The sequence below is a fragment of the Tenrec ecaudatus genome, chromosome 3 (genome assembly GCF_050624435.1).
Source record: "Tenrec ecaudatus isolate mTenEca1 chromosome 3, mTenEca1.hap1, whole genome shotgun sequence".
NCBI classification, from domain to species: Eukaryota; Metazoa; Chordata; class Mammalia; order Afrosoricida; family Tenrecidae; genus Tenrec; species Tenrec ecaudatus.
This window is the reverse complement of record NC_134532.1, coordinates 82,761,744-82,784,360: the sequence shown is the minus strand read 5'-3', so window position 1 is coordinate 82,784,360 and position 22,617 is coordinate 82,761,744. Positions and strand designations below refer to the sequence as shown.

At 36.7% G+C, this 22,617-nt stretch overlaps 1 protein-coding gene across 1 annotated transcript; it reads right to left on the bottom strand.

The window, feature by feature from the left end:
* Nucleotides 1-342: 342 nt before the first annotated feature.
* On the bottom strand, nucleotides 343-939 carry LOC142443452 (eukaryotic translation initiation factor 1). Its single transcript, XM_075544816.1, has one exon. The coding sequence runs from the start codon at nucleotides 852-854 to the stop codon at nucleotides 513-515; it is 342 nt and encodes a 113-aa protein (XP_075400931.1). The 5' UTR covers nucleotides 855-939; the 3' UTR covers nucleotides 343-512.
* Nucleotides 940-22,617: the final 21,678 nt, after the last annotated feature.

Below are 22,617 nucleotides of genomic sequence, written 5' to 3'. Positions count from 1 at the left end.
AAACATTTCATTTTAGTAAGGCAGAGTTATCCAGTTTAACTTTGATGTTTGTTAGTTTTAATTGTATTTGATATTAAATTTATACCATCGGTCTGAGTAAAGAGCTTTGTCCCTGTTTTTCTGTTATAAATATTACAATTTGAGGTTTAAGTTTTAAGTATTGAAGATCTATGTATTCAATTAATGCTAAGAGGATTTTTACTATTTTTGTACATGGTATTATAAGGTATAATTCCTGTTTCATTTTTCTGAAAATGGCTATCTCTTTTCCTCATTAAACTGAATTAAGCGTTCTGGAATTCCCGTTCTTCTTGAGATTACCCATATATATATATTTTTTGGCTCTTTTCAGTTTATTGCATGAAGGAGTTACACTAGTCCAAGTTAAAAGTGGACCCCAAATGGTTACATCATACAAGCTGTGAGGTTTTAAACTTGTGACAAGGGACAGAGGGAATTTTTCTACTCATTGCAAGGAAATCCTCACTTAAGCTTCCGTGAGCCACAAGCACTTAAAACCCATGAACCTTCAGCTGGTCGTCCTTAGCCAGTCCAATCTCTACAAGGAACTGGCATATGTTCTTGCGCTGGTCACCCTGGAGCTGAATCACTTCTCCATATTCTGGATGCTCAATCACAGTACCATTGCAGGCAAATTTCTTCTTAAAGGCCTTCACTAGCTTCTTTTTGTCGTAGTCATCAGCGATCCCTTGGACAGTGGTCAGGGTCTTCCTGCCGTTGCGCTGTTGAATTCTTATATGGATATAATCCTCTGTCCCCGCAGGCAGCAGGTCATCACCCTTACTTGCATCAGCAAAGGGGTCGAAAGAGTGGAGGTTCTGGATAGCGGACATACGATACGATTCCTTTTCCTCGGTGGAAACGGCCTGCGGAAGGCGGCGGCTGGAGAAGGCGGGCAGTGGGGACGGAGCGTCGGGAAGCGAGGGGGCTCGAGGGGGAGGCTGCTGAGTCCTCGGCGGCGGCTCAGTGACTGGGGCTCCCATATATTTTTTATATGTACACAGTCAAATGCCTTTGTATAGCCAGTAAAATGTAAGTAAACATATTTCTTGGTTTTGTCTTATTTGTTTGTTTTTCCTATTTTTAGCCGACACCCTATCAATGTACTGCTATAACTTTTGGTGGAAAATTGAGTAAAAATTTTCTTACATTTGATATTAATGATACTGTTTTATAACTTGCGCATTCTTTTGGGTGGCCTTTCTTTAGAACTGGTACAAATATGGATCTTTTCCAGTCAGCTGGCCAAGTAACTATCTTCCAAATTTCTTGGTATAGACAAGTGAGTGTTTAAGTTCTTCATTTACTTGTTGAAACATTTCAAATGGTAATTTTCAAATTCCTGTAGACTTTTTTTGGACTAATGCTTTGACTACAGCTTGAACTTCTTCCTTGAGTACCACTGGTTCCTGTTTATATGAGCCTCTTGAAATAGTTAATCATCAAGTAACACTTTTTTTGTCTAGTTACGCTGTGCATTCTTTACTCCTTTGATGCTCCCTGCATCATTCACTGTCTTAATCCTTGTTGTTAGGTGCTGAAAATTGATTCTGACCTGTAGTGACCTTATGCCCAACAGAATAAGACACTGCTCAGTTTTGAGCCATCCTAACAATTGTTCCTATGCTTGAGCCCATTGCTATCCATCCCTCTTGACCAGGGCCTTCCTCTTTTCACTGCTTTGCTGCTTTGCCAAATATGATGATCTTCTCCATGGACTTGTCTCTTCTGACATGTCCAAAGGATGTAAGCCACAGTCTTGCTTCTGAAAAACACTCTGGCCATACTTCTTCCAAGACAGATCTGTTTGTCCTTTTACCAGCCCTTGGTACTTTCAATATTATTTTCTAGTACTACAAATCAAATGCATCAAATTTCCTTCTGTCGTCTTTGTTCAATGTCCAACTAGGACATGATTGAAAACACCATGCCTGGGGTCAGGCATGCCTTAGTCCTCGAAGTAGCCTTCTTTCTTTTAATCACTTCAAAAGGTCTTGTGGAACAGATACCTAATGCACTGTTCCTATCATATCTGAATTGTTGCTTCAATGAACACTGATTGCTGTGGTAATTAAATATTTCCATGCCAACTTGATAAACAAGGGGTGGAGTCTAGCCTGTCAATCAGGTCAAAGCCTGATGATGCCTCCTCGTGGGTGTGGCCTTCTTGTGAAGACTCTGTGAACTTCTTCTATCTCTTTGCTTCACTTTCTTGTGGTGGAGACGCTTAGAGAGCTGGAGGAGTTTTGTGGAGATGCATCTACTGCCAGTAGATCCACAAGACTTTCCACCTGGCCTGTATCTTCCTGCAGCATCATTGCGTGTGCTGCATGAGTCTGAAGAGCAAGCCATAGACTAGTATTGACCGTATGGGCTAATATTGGATTTATAGACTTGATATGGACTGGGTTGGGATGTTTTCTCAATATGTAATTGTCTATGATATCAAATTTTCTCTTACACATATATGAGTGTTCCTAGATTTGTTTTCTAGTCAACCGGACTAACACAATTACATGCAAGAAAAATGAAGTCCTTTACAAATTCATTCTTTTCTCCATTTATCATCATGTTACCTATTGGTTATCATCCAGTTGGAAGCTTTGTTTTTCTTTACATTGAGTTCTAATCCAAATGGAAGGCTTCAGTTCTTGATCTGCATCAGCAAGTACTTCAAGTCCTCACTTCTGCCAAGCAAGGTTGTATCATCTCCATATCGAAGGCTGTCAAGCCTTCCTCCATTTCTGATGCTGCATTTTTCTTCATATAATCCAGCTTATCTGATTATTTGCTTGACATACATTGATTCCCACAAATGAAGTCAATATGATTCCATGTATTCCATCTGGAAAAGGCCACATGCTTTTATGCTTTTGGAAAAGGGTATTTGGAATCAAGAAATCATTTTGCAAAATCCTGGCATGGGATCTTGGGATTCATTTCTATCATCCAGACCATATATTGCAACTACTGTTCCTTCTCTCTTCCGCCCCAACTTTTGTATTCCAATGGTCAATAATTATCAACACATCTTGATTGCATCTTTCATCAATTTCAGACTACAGATATAAGTAGAGTTATTAAATTTCTTCAATAGCCTTGTAGGTGCTAAAAATTTAATCATAGTTGATTTGACTAGATTTCCTTGTGTACAGATAGATATTATCCATTGTGCTTCAGGATTAATCTTGAAATGTGTTTTTTGAAGATGAATGTGCAGCTATTCCTCTTGAATTTGTCATTGCAGGCATAGAAACCATAAGATTTTCTGATTGAAAATGGTCAGTACCAGTCCATTTCAGCCTATTACAGCCTAAAAGGACAATCTGTATGTCTTCCCTCTAATTTTTGACAACCTCCAATTGTCTGAGATTCATACTTTGTATCATCCAAGTTCCTTTATTAATTGCTATTTGCAACTCTTTGTTCTCATTTTGATCATGTCCCCACCAGCAAATTGAAGTCCAGAGGGTTTTGTTCCCACGGGCATTTCTCAATCTGAGTCCTTCGTGCAGAATCTGTTTTGAGAAGGCAGTTGTTCCTTAGTTATCTTTCGAATGCTTTCAAACCTAAAGTATTTATCTTCTGGCAGCAACTCTGACAACGTTCTGCTTCCATTCATGAAGTTTTCAGTCTCTAACAATATTTCTGTGCTATCTTTAAAATTGTCATTAGCTAATTCCTGAGAAGTAGACAGTCTATTCCTTCTTCACTCAAGACTATAGATGTATATATTGATATGAATATGAACATAATTTTAAAGTGTTTCTGTAATTATGGTGTTGTTAGGTGTTCTTGACTTGGTAACAAATCATAGTGACTCTAGATACAACACAATGAAACAACTCACAGTTGACATGTGGCTGATTGGTAAAGCCACTGTTTCTCTCAGTTCTTCTCTTTTATGGCCTTTGGATTACCCAATCGTGAGGTCCTTTTTCAGGAACAAGTCTCTCCCGATAATTTATACAAAATAAGTGAGAAATAGTCTCCACATTGTCATTTCTTTTTTCTTCTCACATTATAATTTCTAATGAGTATTCTGGCTGTATTTTCATCAAGACATCTCTGCTTGTTCTTTTTCCTTCCCATGTTATATTCAGGGTTTTTTCTTTTGCCAGCAGTACAAGTCAAATGCATTGATTCTTCTTAGGTTTTCTTTTCCCTTGTCCAGTTTGCATATGCATATGAGACCATGACTTAACAGATGTGCCCAATGTGATAAAGCTCTTGATTTTTTGACTGCTGTTTCTCTGAATGTTGAGTATAGATCCAAGTCAAATTACATCAATGATAACTCCAATCTTTTCTCTGTTAATTACAGTGTTGTTCATTTGTCCAGTTTTGTTTGTTGGTGATGGTGTTAGTATTTTTTTTTCTTTGGTTTGTTTTTACATTGAGTTATAATGCACACAGAAGGATATACTATTTGATCTTCATCACTAAGTGCTTCAAATCTTCTTAGCTTTCAAGAAACAAGTTTGTATTATCTGCACATCACAAGCTATTAATAAGCCTCCCTCTATTTCTGATGTCACATTCAACTCCATATAGTTCAGTTTGCTGCATTGTTTACTTAGCAGTAAGATGAATAAGTATGGTTAAAGGATTCTACCCAGATGCACATTTTTCCTCATTAAACCTTGCAATATCCCCTTGTTCTGTTGGAACACTTCCCTCTTCTTTAATAGATAGGTTTCATATGGCGTACTCTTCATTGTGATGGGATTCGCATCTTAGTAAAGCTATGTATGATGCCATCTCGTACATGTTATGAGCCACATAGTTGGAGATTTTGACCTAGTCAGTACAATACCAACAGTGAAAATTAAAGAAACCCTTATTAAACATAAATGTCTGCATGGGAAGCTTTTGTTTCTTTATATAGTCTTCATCAAGCTCTACATAACTGTGAAGGTGAATTTTCCATCCTTCTAACTCTTCCTTGAATAACTCATCACTCTTTGATTTTGTTTGTCATAAAGGAAGTTTCTGAATCCTGAAAGAACTTAGTTTTACTTTAAAAGTTCTTGGAGTTGGGATACAAACGGCTATGAAGGGGAAAGATCAAGGTTTTATATCAGATGAAATAATGTTTCCAAATACAATTCTCACATTAAACTTACTACTACCCTTGAAGAATGAAGGTACATTTCGTGTGTGTGTGTGTGTGTGTGTGTGTGTGTGTGTGGTGTCAGCAAATTTGCTAATTAATGCAGTTTTAATTTTCATAAAACTTGCTCACAATAAGACCCATGACCGTCCTTGCTCCTTCAAGAAAAATCTCTTGATTACCTCTTTGGAACTCCTCCTCCATAAAAAACAGTCCTCATAAATAACCTTTGAGATGACCTTGTCTTGAATTTAACTGGTCCAGCAGAATCCTACCTATGCCACTCTCTTGACTGTAACTTTTTTGAAGGTATATTAATTCAACTATCAAAAGTCTATCACTATGACAAATTGCTTCAAGCCATTTACTAATCACAAATAAATACTTAAACACATTTTATTTTCAATAAATTATTACATATGTGTGTACTTATATTTCAAAAAAGTTGTTGAAATGGAGTTAAAAAACAATTTTTAATGAACATTTAAAAATCTCCTTATGTTTATGTATTTGTGCAATGTCAGCTATGCATTAAATTTCTAACCATGTGATAAGGATGAGGTTTACTCCTTTCATAAGATTTACTGCCTCAGCAACCCTATATAGGGTCACTAAGAATCAGAATTGACTCAAAGATAGTGGAATATATGTATATATATATTGTGTGTATATGCGTATATACTGTATAAGCAAGCATCCCAAAAAAGCAGTAGAATATTAATGTAGAAATATTAGTATAAAATCTAAAATATGGGAAATAATAACTATACATACTTCACAAGATTTAATAAACTATTATTTATGCATTATGTGTAAAGTAAGTAATTTTTTCTTGCAAACTGGAAATTAGAGAAAAGAAATCTAAAAATGAGGCATATTAAAAAAAAGAAATAAATACAAAGAGCAATTACATTATATATCTGTAAAATTCTCTTGATTTCTTTATATATAGGACATCAGTGAAAATTAAAGCTCATAATGTTTCAGAAATTATATATATACTTACACATATTTAATTTTATCTATATGCAAACATTCACTGCCCTGCAGACAAAACATGTAAACTTGTTTATTCTAACATTGGTAAATGTGACAAAGATAACTTAAAAGATCTAATGAGGCTAAATCAAGTTAATTATAACTGTATCTGTGACATCAAATCCCCACAAACTTCCCCAGGGCATTGCAGAAAACTTGGCATATGTGAGCTTAGGTCAAAATACTGAAAATCAAGCAGCTGACAGGCCAAATGTCTTTCCTGAAGTTTCACTCATTAGCTGAAGCATAATATTTCATATATCATCAGGTCACTCTGTTTGAATTCCCAAACAATATATGACTCTGTGGTCTGATACTGTGGTAATTCATTGATAGTGACTTAAGCATGTATCTGATATCATGGGCCAGAGAAAAAATTAGGCAGTGGGGTTTTTCTTCTTTTCTCTCTTATATATTGGAGACATTTTTATACACCACTGCCTTCCAGCAGCCTTCAATTTCCATCTTACCTTTTTCCTTCTTGTGCAACCATATACTGGGTCCCTTTGCCTTTCTAAGATCCTTGTACACGTCATTATGACACTTGACAGGTTTTGAGTTGAATGAAAGCATTTTCACATGAATTTATGGAAGTGAAAAGTGTTTACATTTATGAAAATATTAAAATCCTGTTTTAAGCATCTTCAATTATATTAAATTCTGATATATGATTTATGTCTCTGAATAATTGTAGAATTTTAAAATTCATGACCTATTTTCAGAATATGTCTAAAACCCTTAAAATAAGTGAAAGGATTTATGTTTAAGCTTGTGCAGAGTGTTGCTGACTAAATTGTGAAGCCCAAAAGATGTTATGTTGGTGTCCTAAAACCTATCTGATGCATGTGAGTGGTCAAGTTTCTAAAAAATAGGCTTTTTCATGTTATCTGTTAAAGAAATTATGCAGGGGTAAAAAGAATCCTCATCCTAATGTTGAGTTGAATGATATAAAAGCAGAAAACAGGAGGTTAGAGGGTAATTCAGAGCAAGATAACTTTTCTTGTAGGCATTCACTTAGAAGTCACAGGACTCAGAGAAATTCCTGAGATTACCAAATATTTGTTGGAGGAGATAAGGAACAATCTTCCCCTAGACCAGTTGGAAAGGGAGAAAGAAGGCCTGACCCCACCAAAGACTTCTATACCCCGAAATATGGTAAAATAAATTTCTCTTCTTTAAGTTCATTCATTTCTGATAATTTGGAAGCTAAGACAAATTGACTTTTGATCTATGTATTATAAGAATATGGACTAAAATTTTATGAACAATCTTAAGAAATATTTAGGAATATGAGGCAATTTTTGTACTTCATTCAAGAATATAGGGCATATTAAAGACCTTATGTGCCTTCTAAACTGTCTATAATGATTACAAAGCCTCACACCTTCTTTTTTGTCAGACAATATTTATTGGCTTTCTCTTAAGTGAGACAGTCACAGAACATTTACTTAATGTTCTGCTTACATGATAGTTAATATGGTATCATGACACTTAAAGTATTCACCTGTTAACCAAAATATCTGAGGTTCAAAAGCACCAATGTCTACATAAGAAGAAAAATCCTGGTGATATGCTCACACAAATAATTCAGACTACGAAACTATGTGGTTGTTCTATTCTGTCAAATCCAAATCTACTCAAGAATATAAAATAGCAAAAACAGCATGGCAGTTAAGAGTCATTTTATCTCTTCTACTTTTTCACTCTTTGTGTTCTGGAAAAATTAAAAAAAAAATAATGTTTTATCTTCCCTCATTCAACATTGCTAAAACATTCTCATGTATAGTCCATTTTGGTTCTTAATGAATTAAATACTGCCCTTAAACAATAAAAGAGAGGAAATAGTTCCATCTAGTTCACAAATAAAAATAGCAAAATCAAAACAAATTTTACTCATTGTTCTCTCCAACCTCATGTTTCCATCCCATTCATGATCATATATATATCCTACTATCTCTTAAAATATTATTTTTAATACTACTTTAAATTCTAAATTAGGTGGAGGATTTCATTTTCTTTCTTTTTTTAAAAGCTCTTTTTTATTGGGGGCTCTTATAACAATCCATCCATCAATTGTATCAAGCATAGTTGTATATATGTTGTCATCATCATTTTCTGAACATTTACTTTGTATTTGAGCCCTTAGTATCAGCTCCTCTCTTTTACTTCCTTTCCCTCCCCACCCTCATGACCCCTTATAAATTATATATTATCATTATTCTCATATCTTGCACAGACTGCTGTCTCCCTTCACCCACCTTTCTGTTGTTCCTCCTCCTGGGGTTTGGGGAGTTACAGTGCACATGTTTGCAATTGGTTCCCTCATCTCTCCTCACATCCCCTTTACACTCCTGGAATAACTACAACCACCTCTGTGCCTGATTGTGTGTCCTGAGCTCTTATTTGTACCTGTGTACATGCTCTGGACTAGCCAGAATTGAAAGGCAAGACTGGAGTAATACTAGTGAGGGGGTTAGGAGCCTCAAGGAACCAGGGGGATATTGTGTGTTTCATCAGTGCTATACTGTACCCTGGTTGACTCATCCCTTTCTTGTGACCCTTCTGTGAGGGGATGTCCAATTGTCTGAAGATGGGCTTTGGGTCTCTTCTCCTCATTTCCCCCACCCCCCATTCAGATTAGTATGAGTTTGTTCTGGATCTTAGATGCCTTGATATCCCATTGACACCTCATGATCACACAGGCTGGTGTGCTTCTTCCATGTGGGCTTTGTTGCTTCTGAGCTAGATGCCTGCTTGTTTATCTTCAAGTCTTTAAAACCCAAGATGCTATATCTATTCATATCCAGGCACCATCAGCTTTCTTGACCACATATGCTTATGCACCCATTTTGTCTTCAGTGATCTAATCAGGACGGTGCATATCACAGAATGCCGGATTATTAGAACAAAGTGTTCTTGTGTTGAGGGAGTACTTGAGTGGAGGCCCAATGTCCATCTGCTACCTGCTTTTTCACTGCCACTCCATTTTATCAAACATGTTGTCCTTCTCCAGGGACTGGTTTCTCCTGAAAACATGTCCAAAATATGTAAGAAAAGTTTGCCATCCTGGCCTCTAAGGATAACTGCAGGCTTACTTCTTTCAATACAGATCAGTTTGTCCTTTTAACAGTTCATAATACTTTCAGAAGTTTTCTCCAGCACCATAATTCAAATGCATCAATTCTATTGTTTTCCTTATTCAATCTCAAAATCACATGCATATGATGTAATAGATAATACTATGACTTGCCTCAGGCACATCTTAGTCCTCAAACTAATATCTTTGCTCTTCAATACTATAAAGAGGTCTTGTTCAGTAGGTTTACCTAATGCAATACATTGTCTGATAGCTTAAATGCTGATTCTAAGAGCATTGATTGTGGATCCAAGTGAGACAAAACCTAAGAAAACTTCAACCCTTTCTGCATTTGTCATGATCTTTCCTATTGGTGCAGTTGTGAGGATTTTGGTCTCCCTTACATGAGTCTTAATCCACCCTGAAGGCTACAATCCTTGATCTTCATCGGTAAGTCCTCCAATTCCTCCTCGCTTTCAGTTTCTGCAGTTTTCTGGCATCAACCTTATGCAGGTTGTTTATAATACTCCCTCCAATCCAGATGTTGCACTCTTTCAATAGTCCAGCGTACCTGATGATTTGTCAGCATGTAGACTGACCAAGTATGGTGAGAGGATACAACCCTGATGGACACCTTTCCCGATTCTAAACCATGTAGTATTCCCTTGTTCTGTTCTCCCAGCTACCTCTTGGTCCATGTACAAGTTTCAAATGAGCACAATGAAGTGCTCCAGAATCCCCACTCTTCTCAAGGTGATCCATGCTTTGGTACAGTCCATGCAGTCAAATGCCTTTGTATAGTTAATGAAACACAAGGAATCATCTTTATGGTTTTCCTTGCTTTGAGTGAAGAACCATCTGACCTCACACATGATATCCCTGGTTCTATGTCCTCTCCTAATATCGGACTGAATTTCTGGAAATTCCTTGTCAATTTGTTGCTTCACCCAATGTTGGACTATCTTAAGTAAAATTTGACTTGTGTGTGATACCAAAGAATATCATTGTGTAGTTTAAGCATTCTGTTGAGTCACCTTTCTTTGAAATGGGCAAAACTGTGGTTGTCTTCCAGTTGATTGACCAGATAGCTATCTTCCAAATTATGTAGCATAGATGAACGAGTGTTTCCAGTGCTTCTTCAGTTCCTGAAGTATTTCAAAGTGTATTCCATGGATTCCAGGAGCCTAGTTTGGCTAATTCATTCAATGCAGTTTGAACTTCTTCCTTAAACACCATTGGTTCTTGCTAATATACTACTTCCTGAGATGATTGATTATCGATTAGTTCTTTCTTGTATGGAGACTTTGTATGTTCTTTCCACTTTCTCCTGATGCTTCCTGCATCATTCAGGATTTTGCCTACAAAGTCTTTCAAAATTGCAATTTGAGATTTGAATTCTTTCTTGAGTTCTTTTGGTTTTAGATATTCTGAATGTGTTCCTCCCTTTTGGTTTTCTAATTCTATGTCTTTGCACATTTTTTAAAAAAATATTTGGCTTTGTCTTCTCAAGCTGCCCTTTGAAATTTTCTATTAAGCTCCTTCACATCATTCTTTCTTCCATTTGCTTTCGCTACTCTATTATTAATAGAAAATTTCAGAGTCTCTTCTGGAATCCATTTTGATCTTTTCTTTCTGCCCTGTCTTTTAATGACTTTTGCTTTCTTTGTGAATGATGGTCCTGATGTGCTCCCATAGCTCATCAGGTCTTCTGCCATTAGTATTCAATGTGTCAAATGTGATCTTGAATTGTTTTCTAAATCCATGTGGAATAGACTCTCAAGATTGTATTTTGGCTCCTGTGCACTTGTTTTAATTTTTTTCAACTTTAGCATGAACTTACATATAGACAATTGAAGGTATGTTCCATAGTCAACCCCTTGTCTGGTTTTAACTGCTGATATTGAGTTTCGTTCAGTTGTGTCTTCCCACAGATGTAGTTAATTTGTTTTCTCTATATCCCACCTGGGGAGGTCTCCTGTGTTGTTGATAAAAAGGTTTTTGCTATGACAAGTCCTTGGTTTTGCAAAATTTTATCATGGAAGTCTCGGCTTCATTTTTAACACCAAACCCATATTTTTCAACTACCATTCCTTCCTCTTTATTTCCACCTTTTGCATTACCATCACCAAAAACTAACAATACATCTTGATTGCATTTTTGATCAGTTTCCATCTGAAGTTTTTGGTAGAATTCTTCAATGCCTTCGTCACTAACCCTTGGTTGGTGCATAAAATTGAGTAATAGTTATATTGATTGGGTTTCCTTGAAGGAAGATAGATGTAATCTGATCACAGATAGTATTGTACCTCATGATTGATTTAGCAAGATCTTCTGACAATCAATGTCACTCCATTCCTCTTGATTGTATCATTCCTGGCATATCAAATCATATGATTTTCTGATTCAAAATAGCCTAAACCAGTTAAATTCATGTCAGTAATGCCTAGAACATTGACCTTCATTCATCCCATTTCATTTTTGATCAGTTCTAATTTTCCTAAATTCTTAATTTTCACATTCCAAGTTCCAATCACTAGAATATTTTTGCAGCTATATCTCATTCCCCTGAATCATGTCCCATCAGCAAATGCAGATCCTGAAGGTTCCTCCAATAGCCTTCACCCAGTTCATCTAACAATGGTCAAGATATCAGCTCCTCTTCAGTCACATTTGAGTGCCCACCGGCTGGAAGGTCCCATCTGCCAACAATGTTCTGCTGCCTTTATCTGTTAGTTTGTTGTGCTGTGGTGGTGTGTGGGTTATTGTGATGCTGGAATTAATGGCTCTGGTATTTCAAAAGCCAACAGGGTCACACTAAGTGAGCAGGTTTCAGCATAGCTTTCAGACTTAGAACAGGCAAGGAAGAAGGATTCAGCTCCCCATTTTAGAGGAAGAAGCCACTGAAGATTTTAAGCATGTCTTCAAAGCATTCTCGAGTACTTCAAACCTAAACAAAGACTTCCCTGAAATAAGGTCCTTAATTTGTCCCGACTTTCTCACAGGTGAACTTTAAAATCTGGAATTTACATTTAGGTCTTTGATCCCTCTTGAGTTTGTTTTGTACATGTGATCAGGTATGTAAACTGTTTTATTCTATAGCAGATGGTGATCCAATTTCACCGGCACTATTTTTTAAGAGACTATTATTTTTTTCCATTTAATTTCCTTTGGCCCTTTGTAGAACATTCATTGCCTATAGGTGGGTGAATTTATTTCTGGGTTCCATTTGTCTAGCAGGGTACAGTAGTAGGCTATTTGTACTACAATGTATGTGTTAGGCTGGGTTGTCTAGAAAAGCAAAATTAGTGACACTTATGTATGTATAAGCAAGCATTCTGTATCAAGAAATAAGTATATCTCACATCAACAACCCAGTTCAGTCCATCTCTAGTACATGGGCCCAATAATATCCAGAACCTTCTTCAGATTTATGTCCCTGGGGTTTGATGATGCAGAAAGAGGAAGCAAGATGCACAGAGATCATAGGTAAGGCAGTGCCCAGTCGAGTTGATCTAAGGTTGGCGGAAGCCTGGCAGGGTCAGTGATTCATGGGGGACACCCCGGGCGGCAGATCCGGATCCCAGCAAGAAGAGATGTCTAAAGGGTAGAGAAGGTGAAGAAGTCCTCAGTGCCTCTTTTATGAAAAAGTGACACACACAGGGGACATTATTAGTCTGTGACCTCATTGATAGATTGAACTCCACCCCAACACTTGTACATAGCTCTCAAGTTCACATGACATCTAACTCCCACAGTGATTATGCAATAGGGTTTGAAGTCAGGAAGGGTGAAGCATATGGTTTGTTGTTCTTAAGAATTTCTTTGCTTATCTTGGGATTAATCCCTCTTTATATTAAATTAGTTATTAACTTGTCAATGTCTTTAGAATGCAGAGAGTTCTGGATCAAAATTGCATTGTTTTGGGCCATAATGACATTTTGATAATGTTAAAACTTCCTGTTCAGATAAATGAAATATTCTCTCCAATTTGTAGTTTTATTTTTCTTTCTTTTAGTAATGCTGTGTATGTTTTGTTTTTTATACAAGTCTTTTGTTTCTGTTCTTAAGTTTATTTGTCAGTATTTCATATTTTGTGTAAGTATTAGAAGTGATATTACTGTTTGATTTCTTTTTAAAAGCTTTCTTTATTTGTGTACAGGGATCTGATTGATTTTTGTATATTAATCTTTGTATTCTGTGGTTGTGCCCAACCTCTCAATTGTCTCCAACAAATTTTAGGATGAATCTTTCGGTTTTTCTATGTAAAAAATTATAGTGCGAGCAAATAGTACACATTTCGCTTCACACATTTTACCAATTTGGACTCCTTTGATTGTTGTTGGTGGCTAACAGTTCTAGATAAACTTTCAGTATAGTGTTGACTAAAAGTGGTGTTGAAGAACATACTTTTGTTTCCAATTTGCAAGAAAATGGTTTCAATTTTTTTCTCATCAAATAACCTGTTATGCATTGAGTTTTCATATTATGGTTTTTATCGTGTTGAGAAATTACCATTCTATTTCTATTTTGTTGGATTGGGGGGTCAGTAATGGGTGTTGGTTATCTACTGTCAAATGGCTTTTCTCTCTGATTCTGAATTCATATGATATTTTTTGAATTCATGTGATTTTTATGTTTTATTTTGATTAGTGATGAATTACTTTGATTGTTTTTCTAATATTGTGTCATTCTCATTTGCCTTTTATGAATCCTCCTTCACATGTATTATTGTTTTTGATATATTGTTAGAATATTGTTGGATATATTTTTCATATATTGTTGGCATAAGAACAGATCTTGAAGAAGTAATTGGCTGTCTACTTCAGAGGTATTAAATACTGGCAATCTTATGCATAGATTCAAAACACTCAGATATTGAATGCCTACTAAATGGAAGCAGAGCATTGCCAGAGATAGTGCCAGAGGATGGTCTCATTCTGTTGATGGGTACTCGATGCATGACTGACGTGGAACTGGTTTTTCAAAGTGGAGCCGATCATGGTGGCATGTGTGGAGCAAAGTTGGTTGGTGTGGAGCCTCCACTCACTGCTGGGGCAAAACTCAAGCTAAGGAGAAACAGTTGCAAAAATCTGATGATGACGGGAAGTTGGAAGTTGTGAAGTATGAAAAATTGGAGTCTGTCAAAATTCAATTACATGCATAAATATTGATAACCTATGGTTTACCGAGCTGAAATGTACTGGTATTGGCCAGTTTGAATGAGAAAATCATATGATTTGCTCTCTTAGGAATGATGCAGTCCAGGGGAATGGTATTGCATTCATTGTCAAAAAGGACACTTGACAATCAAGTTTGCAGTAAAATTATGTCTTTTATAGGATTATAGCTATCAACCTTCAAAGAAACCCAATAATTATAACTATTATTCAATTTTGTGAACCAAATACAAAAGCGAGTGAGAAAGAAATTGAAGAATTCTACCAACAACTTCAGACCACAATTGATCAAGCATGAAATCAAGATGCATTGAAAATATTGGAGATTAGAATGAAAAAGCGGTAAAGTAAAATGAAGAAATAGTTGGAAAATATGTTCTTAGTGGTACAAATGAAGCTGGAGATTGCATGATAGAATTTTGAAAGATCAATGACTAGTTCATAGCAAATGCACTTTATCAATGACATAAAAGGTGACTGACTCTTCACATGGGCTTCTCAGATGGAATACTCAGACCTCAAGTTGACTACATCTGTGAGAAGAGAATATTGAGAAGCTCAATATCAGAAGGTAAAAATAGGTGAGGGACAGAATGTGGACCAGACACTAAATAGCTCATATGTAAGTTCAGATTAAAACTGAAGAAAGTCCACACAATCCTTGAGAGAAAAATATGGCTTTGAGTCTATCCTATCTGAATTTGGAGAATAACTCACAGAAAGATTTGCTGCATTGAGCTCTAATGTCAAAAGACATGATGAGCTGTAGGGGGATATGAAAAATATAATTCATGAAGAAATCAAAGGGTAATAAAAAAGACATGGAAAATGTCAAAGGTGAGGTTAAAGGAGATTCTGAATTGATCATAATTATAGAGTAGCTAAATCAATTGAAAGAAAGGAAGAAGTCAAAGAACAGAATTTTTCTAAGGGCAGCTCATGAAGACAAAGTAAAATACTATAATGAAATGTGTGAAAGCTTAGAGTTAGAAAACCATAAATGAAGACTGTGCTCTGGGAATCTTAAATGGAAAGAAACCAAGAAGAAATTTAAGCCTCAGGTTGCAGTAATGAAAGATTATAAGGGTGAGATATGGAATAATGCAGGAAGAATTGGGAGAAGGTGGGAAGAATAAGCAGTTTCTATACCAAAAAGAAGTAGTCAACATTGCACCTTTTCAATAGGGAGCATATGAGTAAGAACCAGTAGTACTATAGAAAATTTTTAAGCTGCACTGAAAGCATTAGCCAAAACAACGTTCCAGGAACCGATGGAATGCCAATTGAAATGTTTCAACAAGCTGATGAAGTACTGGAAACACTTACTAGCCTATGCCAGGTAATTTGAAAGACAACTACTTGGACATTGACTGGAAGAGATCCACATCTGTACCCATTCCAAAGAAAGGTGACTCAACAGACTGCTCACAATATAGAATGGAGTCTTTGCTATCACCCACAAGTAAATTTTTGCTTAAGATCATAAAACAGTGTAAGACATGAAAAGAAATGTATAAATTATCAAGGATCCATGAGGGAAAGAGGTGGGGAGGGAGGGGAAAATGAGGAGCTGATACCAAAGGCTCAAACAGAAAGAAAATGTTTTGAGAATGATAATGACGACAAATGTACAAATGTGTTTGACACAAATGTATGTATGCAGGGATTGTAATAAGAGTTGTATGAACCCCCAATAACATGATTTGGAAAAAAAGAATTAAACAGCAGAAGTTCAGTATTAATGAAGTTAGAAGAAGAAGAAGAAGGAGATCCTCCAACAATGTTTGCAGCACTACATTGACAGGAAGCTTCCAGAGGTTCTAGTAGGGTTCAGAAGAGGACATGGAACAAGAGATAGCATTGTTGATGTTAGATGGATGTTGGCTGAAAGCAGAAAGATGTTTGTTTGTGTCATACTGGGTAGGCCAAGGCATTCGACTGAGTGAGCATTACACAATATGGATCACCATGAGAAGAATGGGATTTCTGGCACACCTGATTCTGCTCATGTGGAACTTGTACATGAATCAACAGATGTGACAACAGAACAAAGGAATACTGCACGATTTAAAATCAAGAAATGTGTGCCCAGCATTGTATCCTCTCATCATTTTCATGTAAACAGTACGTTGAACAAATCTTCTGAGAAGCTGGAGTAAATGAAGAAGAATGCAGCATCAGGATTTCAGGAAGGCTTATAACCCGCCTGCAATATGCAGATGAAACAATCCAGCTTGCTAATAGTGGGGAGGACTTGACGTTTTTGCTAATGAAGATCAAGGATTATAGTCTTCAGTATGGATAATAACTCATTGTAAAGAAGTTAAAAATCCTCACCACTGGAACAAAGGATAATATGATAAATGAGGAAAAGGATCAAGATATGATTTAGACTTTCTTGGATTTACAACCAATACTCATGGAAACAACATGAAGAAATTAAACATAAGCTTCATTAAGTAAATGTGCTGCACAACTTCGCTTTAGAGTATTGAAAAACAAGGATGTTACTGTGAGCACTGACGTGCTCCTGACCTAAGTCATGGTATATAATCGCCTCACACGCAGGTGAAAGTTGGACCTTGAATTTAAAAAAGAAGAATCAATGCATTTGAACTGATACTGGAGAAAGATATTAAAGATACTAAGGACTATTAAGAGTACAAATGGATCCATTGTGGAAGAAATAAGGCCAGAGTGCTTTTGGATGCCAGGATGGTGAAACATCCACTTACCTACTTTGGACATGTTCTCAGGAGAGACCAGGCCCTGGGAAAGGACATCATGTGTTCTAGAGGGGCAGTGAAGGACAGGGACGTGCTTACTGAGAAGTACTGGTACAGTGGTGGCAACAATGGGCTCAAGAATAGGAACAATTGCAAGGGTGGCACAGGACAGGGCAGCGTTTCATTCCGTTGTGCATACGGTTATTATCTTTTGGAACTGATCCATTAATCCTAACAACAACCGTAGCCAGATTTTGTTGAGAATTTTTGCATTTATGTTCATAAAGGTTGTTGTTCTGTCGTTTACTATCTTTGCCTACTTTTGTATCAGATGTATACTCACTTCATGAAATCAGTTTGTGACTTTGATGCCATTTTCTATATTCTGGAATAATTTATGTATAATAGATGTCAGCATTTCTCTGTACTTTTGGTAGCATTTCTCAGTAGAGCAATCTGGCCTGAACTTTTATTGTTGGAAAACTGTCCAATAGCTTTATCTTTTTTTTTCTTTTAGTGTGGGCATGTTGGTGTTGTCTACCTTGTTTTGTGTTAATTTGGGTACATGGTGTGTTTCTGGAAATTTTCTCATTTCTTCTACATTTTACATTTTTTTAGAGTTCAGTGTTTCCTATTAAAGTGTAATTTGTTATTTCATGTGGTTCTTTTATTATTACACTTTTTTCAATGCTTATTGTGGATATTTTCATTTTTCTCCTTTGATTCTGTTGCTAGGATTGTCAGTGGTTTGTCAATTTGGCTAACCTTTTCAAAGAATAAACTTTTTGACTTGTTGATGTTTATATTGTTTTTTTTTTCTGTTTTCTAATTAATTTAGTTCTTCTCTAAAACTAAGTGATTTCTTTTCCCTTGGTGGGTTCCATTGTTTGTTGTTGTTGCTTTCATCTTAATTAATGACGCTGTGTTATGGTGTTGATTTTTGCTTCTCCTCATTTTACATGTGTGTATTTGCTGTCACTGCAGGGCTGTACATGTCATAAAAAGGCACAAGGAGCATGAAAATAGCACACATATGGTAGTCTTGAGTTGCCATTTATAGTTCAGATGCGTCCAGTTTTTTATCATTAACATTAAGTGCTACTCTTATGTGGATTTATTGCTATCAATTTTTGCTGTGTGTGTGTGTGTGTGTGTGCACGTGTGTGTGTGTGGTGTGGTGTCCTGTGTGTTTGTGTGCGTGTGTATGATATGTGTGGTGTGGTGTCCTGAGTGCTTGTGTGCGTGTGTATGATATGTGTGGTGTGGTGTCCTGAGTGCTTGTGTGCGTGTGTATGATATGTGTGGTGTGGTGTCCTGAGTGCTTGTGTGCGCGGTGTTACTGATTTCTTTGTTCTTCCTATATTTCTGTGCTCTTATGACTAGTTTCAAGTGTCTTGGCTACTAGATGGTGTATGTTGATCTCAGATTTGTCTTATTTTGTTAGTTCTCTGTCCAAAGTATTCCTATTGGTAATTTCTGTAATGCTGGTCTTGTTTTTATAATTTCCCTTAATTTATCCTTGTCTGGAAATACCTTATTTCATCTTCACATTAGACAGATAGTTTTTTCCCCGATATAATAATATTGGCTGGCAGTTTTTCTTATTTTTCAAGGAGGGATTAGATATTGATTAGATTATATGATTCAGCTGTGAGTCGTTGTTTAAAAAAAATCTCACTCCTTTCAAGTGGATTCCAACTCAGGATTCTACACGAAAGGACAGGGAAGGAAGCCTCATCTGTCTCCCATGGAGCTGCTGGTGGTTTTACGCTTTGGACTTCCTGGTTAGCAGCCCAGGGCATAACCAGTAGGCCGCTGGGACTCCTTGTGATTGTTGCTCACTTGCTTGTAGTCAGTGCTGACTCATATGAACCCTACAGGACAGGGTAAAGCTGTTCCGGTGAGTTTCTGAGGCTGTAACTCTCTTTTGAGACTGCCATTCCCAAGGAATGATGATTGGTGGTTTTGAACTGCTAACCTTACAGGTACAAGCCTAATGTGTAATCTATAAGGTCCCCAGGGCTGTTGTGAGAGCGATTGCTAGTAGGTTATTTGTGACTGCCATTCTGCTGGCTATAAAATCGCCATATCAGAAGCAGGACAGGGGATTTGAGAAGATCCAGGAAGGAAGTGTATCCTTTGGGCGCTGAGGCTATTTGCATATGTCTCATTGTTCCAGGAGGCAGTTGTGACACCAGAGGAGTGACCAGGAGCAGCCACAGGAGAACCAGGAGCTAGAGCATGAGACAGAGTGCTAGACTTCCCAGCCCACAGAGCAAGTCAATCTTGAGGACTTTCAGGCAGGAGGCTGACTTGTGGGATGGAGTGCCTCTGGGCACTTAATCAAGGGTGCAGGCTTGCTGACTCATGAAGCTAGAGCTGAGTGCCTGCAGGGTCAGTCTGAGTGACATGTCTTTTGCATGTGTATTGAGCACCCTAAAAGAGATTTGTGACTTTGTCCAAGTAGGAGAGAAAGGTCAAACAGGCTGAGGGCCAGAGAGCCCTGTGAATGCCAGAAAAGAAACTATCCTGATAGAACGACTATATCCTGAGTATTTCTCACCTAAATTGAAACTTTGTCAATTTCCCTAACAAACTTCATTGTCCCTGATTTGATGTGGCCATTGCAATAAATTATTTAACTCATCAGAGAAGTAGACTGCCATAAGAGGGACAGTTGCATATGATTGCTTTCAGACTAGGATAAATAAAAGAGAGAGAACAGAGGCACGTGGGACCTTTGTCCTTGGCAATTAGCCTTAGTTACTGCAGGAGCTCATTCGTGGTTCCTATGCCATTTGCTCAGCCCTCATGATTGTCCTGTTGTCTTTGAGAATCTCTATAACAACTATTTTAATCTTCTCAACTGGTCTTTCTGCTTTGAATTTTACTCACCCAGTAGATTCCATTGGAAACCAGTACTTTGAATGGATATTTTTGATTTTGTGGGTATCTTAATGAGATTAAGATAAATGTGTATCACTGACAGAACCTGTCTACAACTATACACTGACTGCAGGGACATGTTTCACCATACTCTTCATGTAATAATCCTCTGTGTGCGTGGGCTGAAATCTGAGTAGCAACACTTTTAAAAAACTGATTCTCATATAGTTCTCTTTCTCTGCATACTGATTTACCTATGTGTTCATGTGACCTCATCAATCATATGATCTCTGCAATATTTTTCTACAGATGCCTCAAGTTTATCCACTCCATGATCACCTCGGTGGTTGCATTCAATTTGGTGGCGCATATATACTATGACCTCATTTAGTCCTGTGTCATTACTTTGACAAGACTTCCTACCTTAGATGTTCCCAACACTAACATCTTTTTTATCATCAAACAACTAGGAAACTTTACAAAATTCAAATGAAATCATAAGCCCCGCTATATAAGTACAAAAACGATGGAAACAAAATGCAGGGCTTTGCTACTTATTAAAGAAAAAATACTTTTACTCTAAATAGAACAAGAAAACAAAAATACCTCAATGCCATTGGATCAAAGTTAACTTATATTATTGTTCTTTTTATACAACAAAAATTTGTGCTAATTAATTGTAATTTATTTTCATGTTTGAATGACACATTAGAATAACATTAATCCAGAGCATAAGTGGTAATGCTTCTAGATAAGTTATATTATAGCAGGTTGATCGTAACTTTTCCTTAATTTGAAGATATGAAATACGTAATATTTAGAACTCATTAACTTTGACTAAAATTAAAATGGAATATTTGACCATTATAACATCATCATCAACATAAACTAATCAGTTGCTTTTGAATTGATTCTGAATCAAGACCACCTGTGTGTGCCAGAGAAGAAAGATATCTAAAGGGGTTCCAACAGCTGATTTTTCAGAGCATATGACTGGTCTCGTATTCTTTGTGTTTGGAAGGTGTGTTGTCTGGACTGCTGCCTCAAACCACTCATTGACAGCTGAACATTGAGTGTTCTCATCACCCGGGGACCCCCTGAGACACACAGGATTTTTTAAGTGTAATTAGAGTACCTTCCTTATGTCTTAATCATTCCTGTGTGTTTTTGTTAAGGTTTTATAACTACTAGAGTTTTCTATAGTTTCACCAATAATTTCTATTAGCTGTATTTCCTAATTTTTATTGTGATTCCCTAAAGAAGATAAATATTAGTACCCTAATTTGCAACTAACAATGCTTACAATGCAACATACTTGGAGATTATTTTTAAGTTTTAAAATGTGAGTGTATTTAATACATTTTTTCAGCTACATTTTATTTACATTTAACATGACTCCTTCCCACAAAAAGCTCATTTCATTAGTAGTTCTTTTGAATTGTCCTTTCCCTAGTGATCACTCTAAGAATTTAAGAAATAACTTCAATCAAATAATAGTTTAAATTTATTTTATCTGTATACATTGCTGTTCTCTTCCATGTATTATACCCACCAATTTCATTTTATATAATATTTTTAAAGCATAGCGTTTGGCTTCTGCAGGCATGGATTCATGTCACAAGAGCCTTGGTGCCATAAGGGTTGCATGTTAGATTGTGAACCACATGTTCAACAGTTTGAAGTCACTAGCAGTTCCATGGACGAAAACTGAGGCTTACTCCTTCTACCTCAGTAAAGAGCTACCGTCTCAGACACCCAAGGGGCATTTCTCCCCTGTCCTATAGCTTGACTACAGGTGAAATCAACTTGATGGACGTGAGGAAGCAATGTGACATTGAGCACCTTAGATAATTTCCCTCTGGCTCACATAGCAAATTATGCAATATATATAACACCACCATAGTGTATCTTCATTAATTTTGGGATACTTTCCCATAAATATCCATTAGCTCTATAAAGTAGAACTACATTTAAAGTAAAAATTAAACTACATAAAAAACCCAAACAAAAAATGTCAAACAAAAAACCCCAAACAACAACAACAAAAACAAAAAATTGTCATTGCATTGATTTTGACTCAAATAGATTGTATGGGGCTACACAGATGTGCTATAAGTGTTTCCAACTTTTAATCTTTATAGAAACAGAGTGCCACATCTTTCTCTCATCGACTGACTCTTGGATTCAAACCCCCAACTTATGATTATCAGCACATTCAATTTGTGATGCGTGATTAATCTAGTTGCATAAATCATTTACTTTAGAAAATTTAACACAAGACTCCCCCCAAAGGTAGAATTTAAAAATGTCTCCAATGCCCCCACTTTTCCAAACTGCTGTAGCACCCCATCATCTCTGATATAAACCGCCACTGCTCCTCTTAGTACGTTCCCTTATGTGCTAGTTTCCGCAAGTCACGGACGGTCTCATAACTTGCAATATGAAGGAAGTTATCTAACATAGTTGTGAGGACTGGTAAGTTACAAGTCCAAAATCCAGGCATTTGTCTGAAGGACCCTCCTCATCCCCAAGGCTACAGGATGTGGTAAAATCAGGTTAGTTAACAGACATCAACTCAAA

Excerpts from the sequence above, each read along its gene's own strand:
- LOC142443452 (XM_075544816.1), bottom strand. The coding sequence starts at position 854 with ATGTCCGCTATCCAGAACCTCCACTCTTTCGACCCCTTTGCTGATGCA.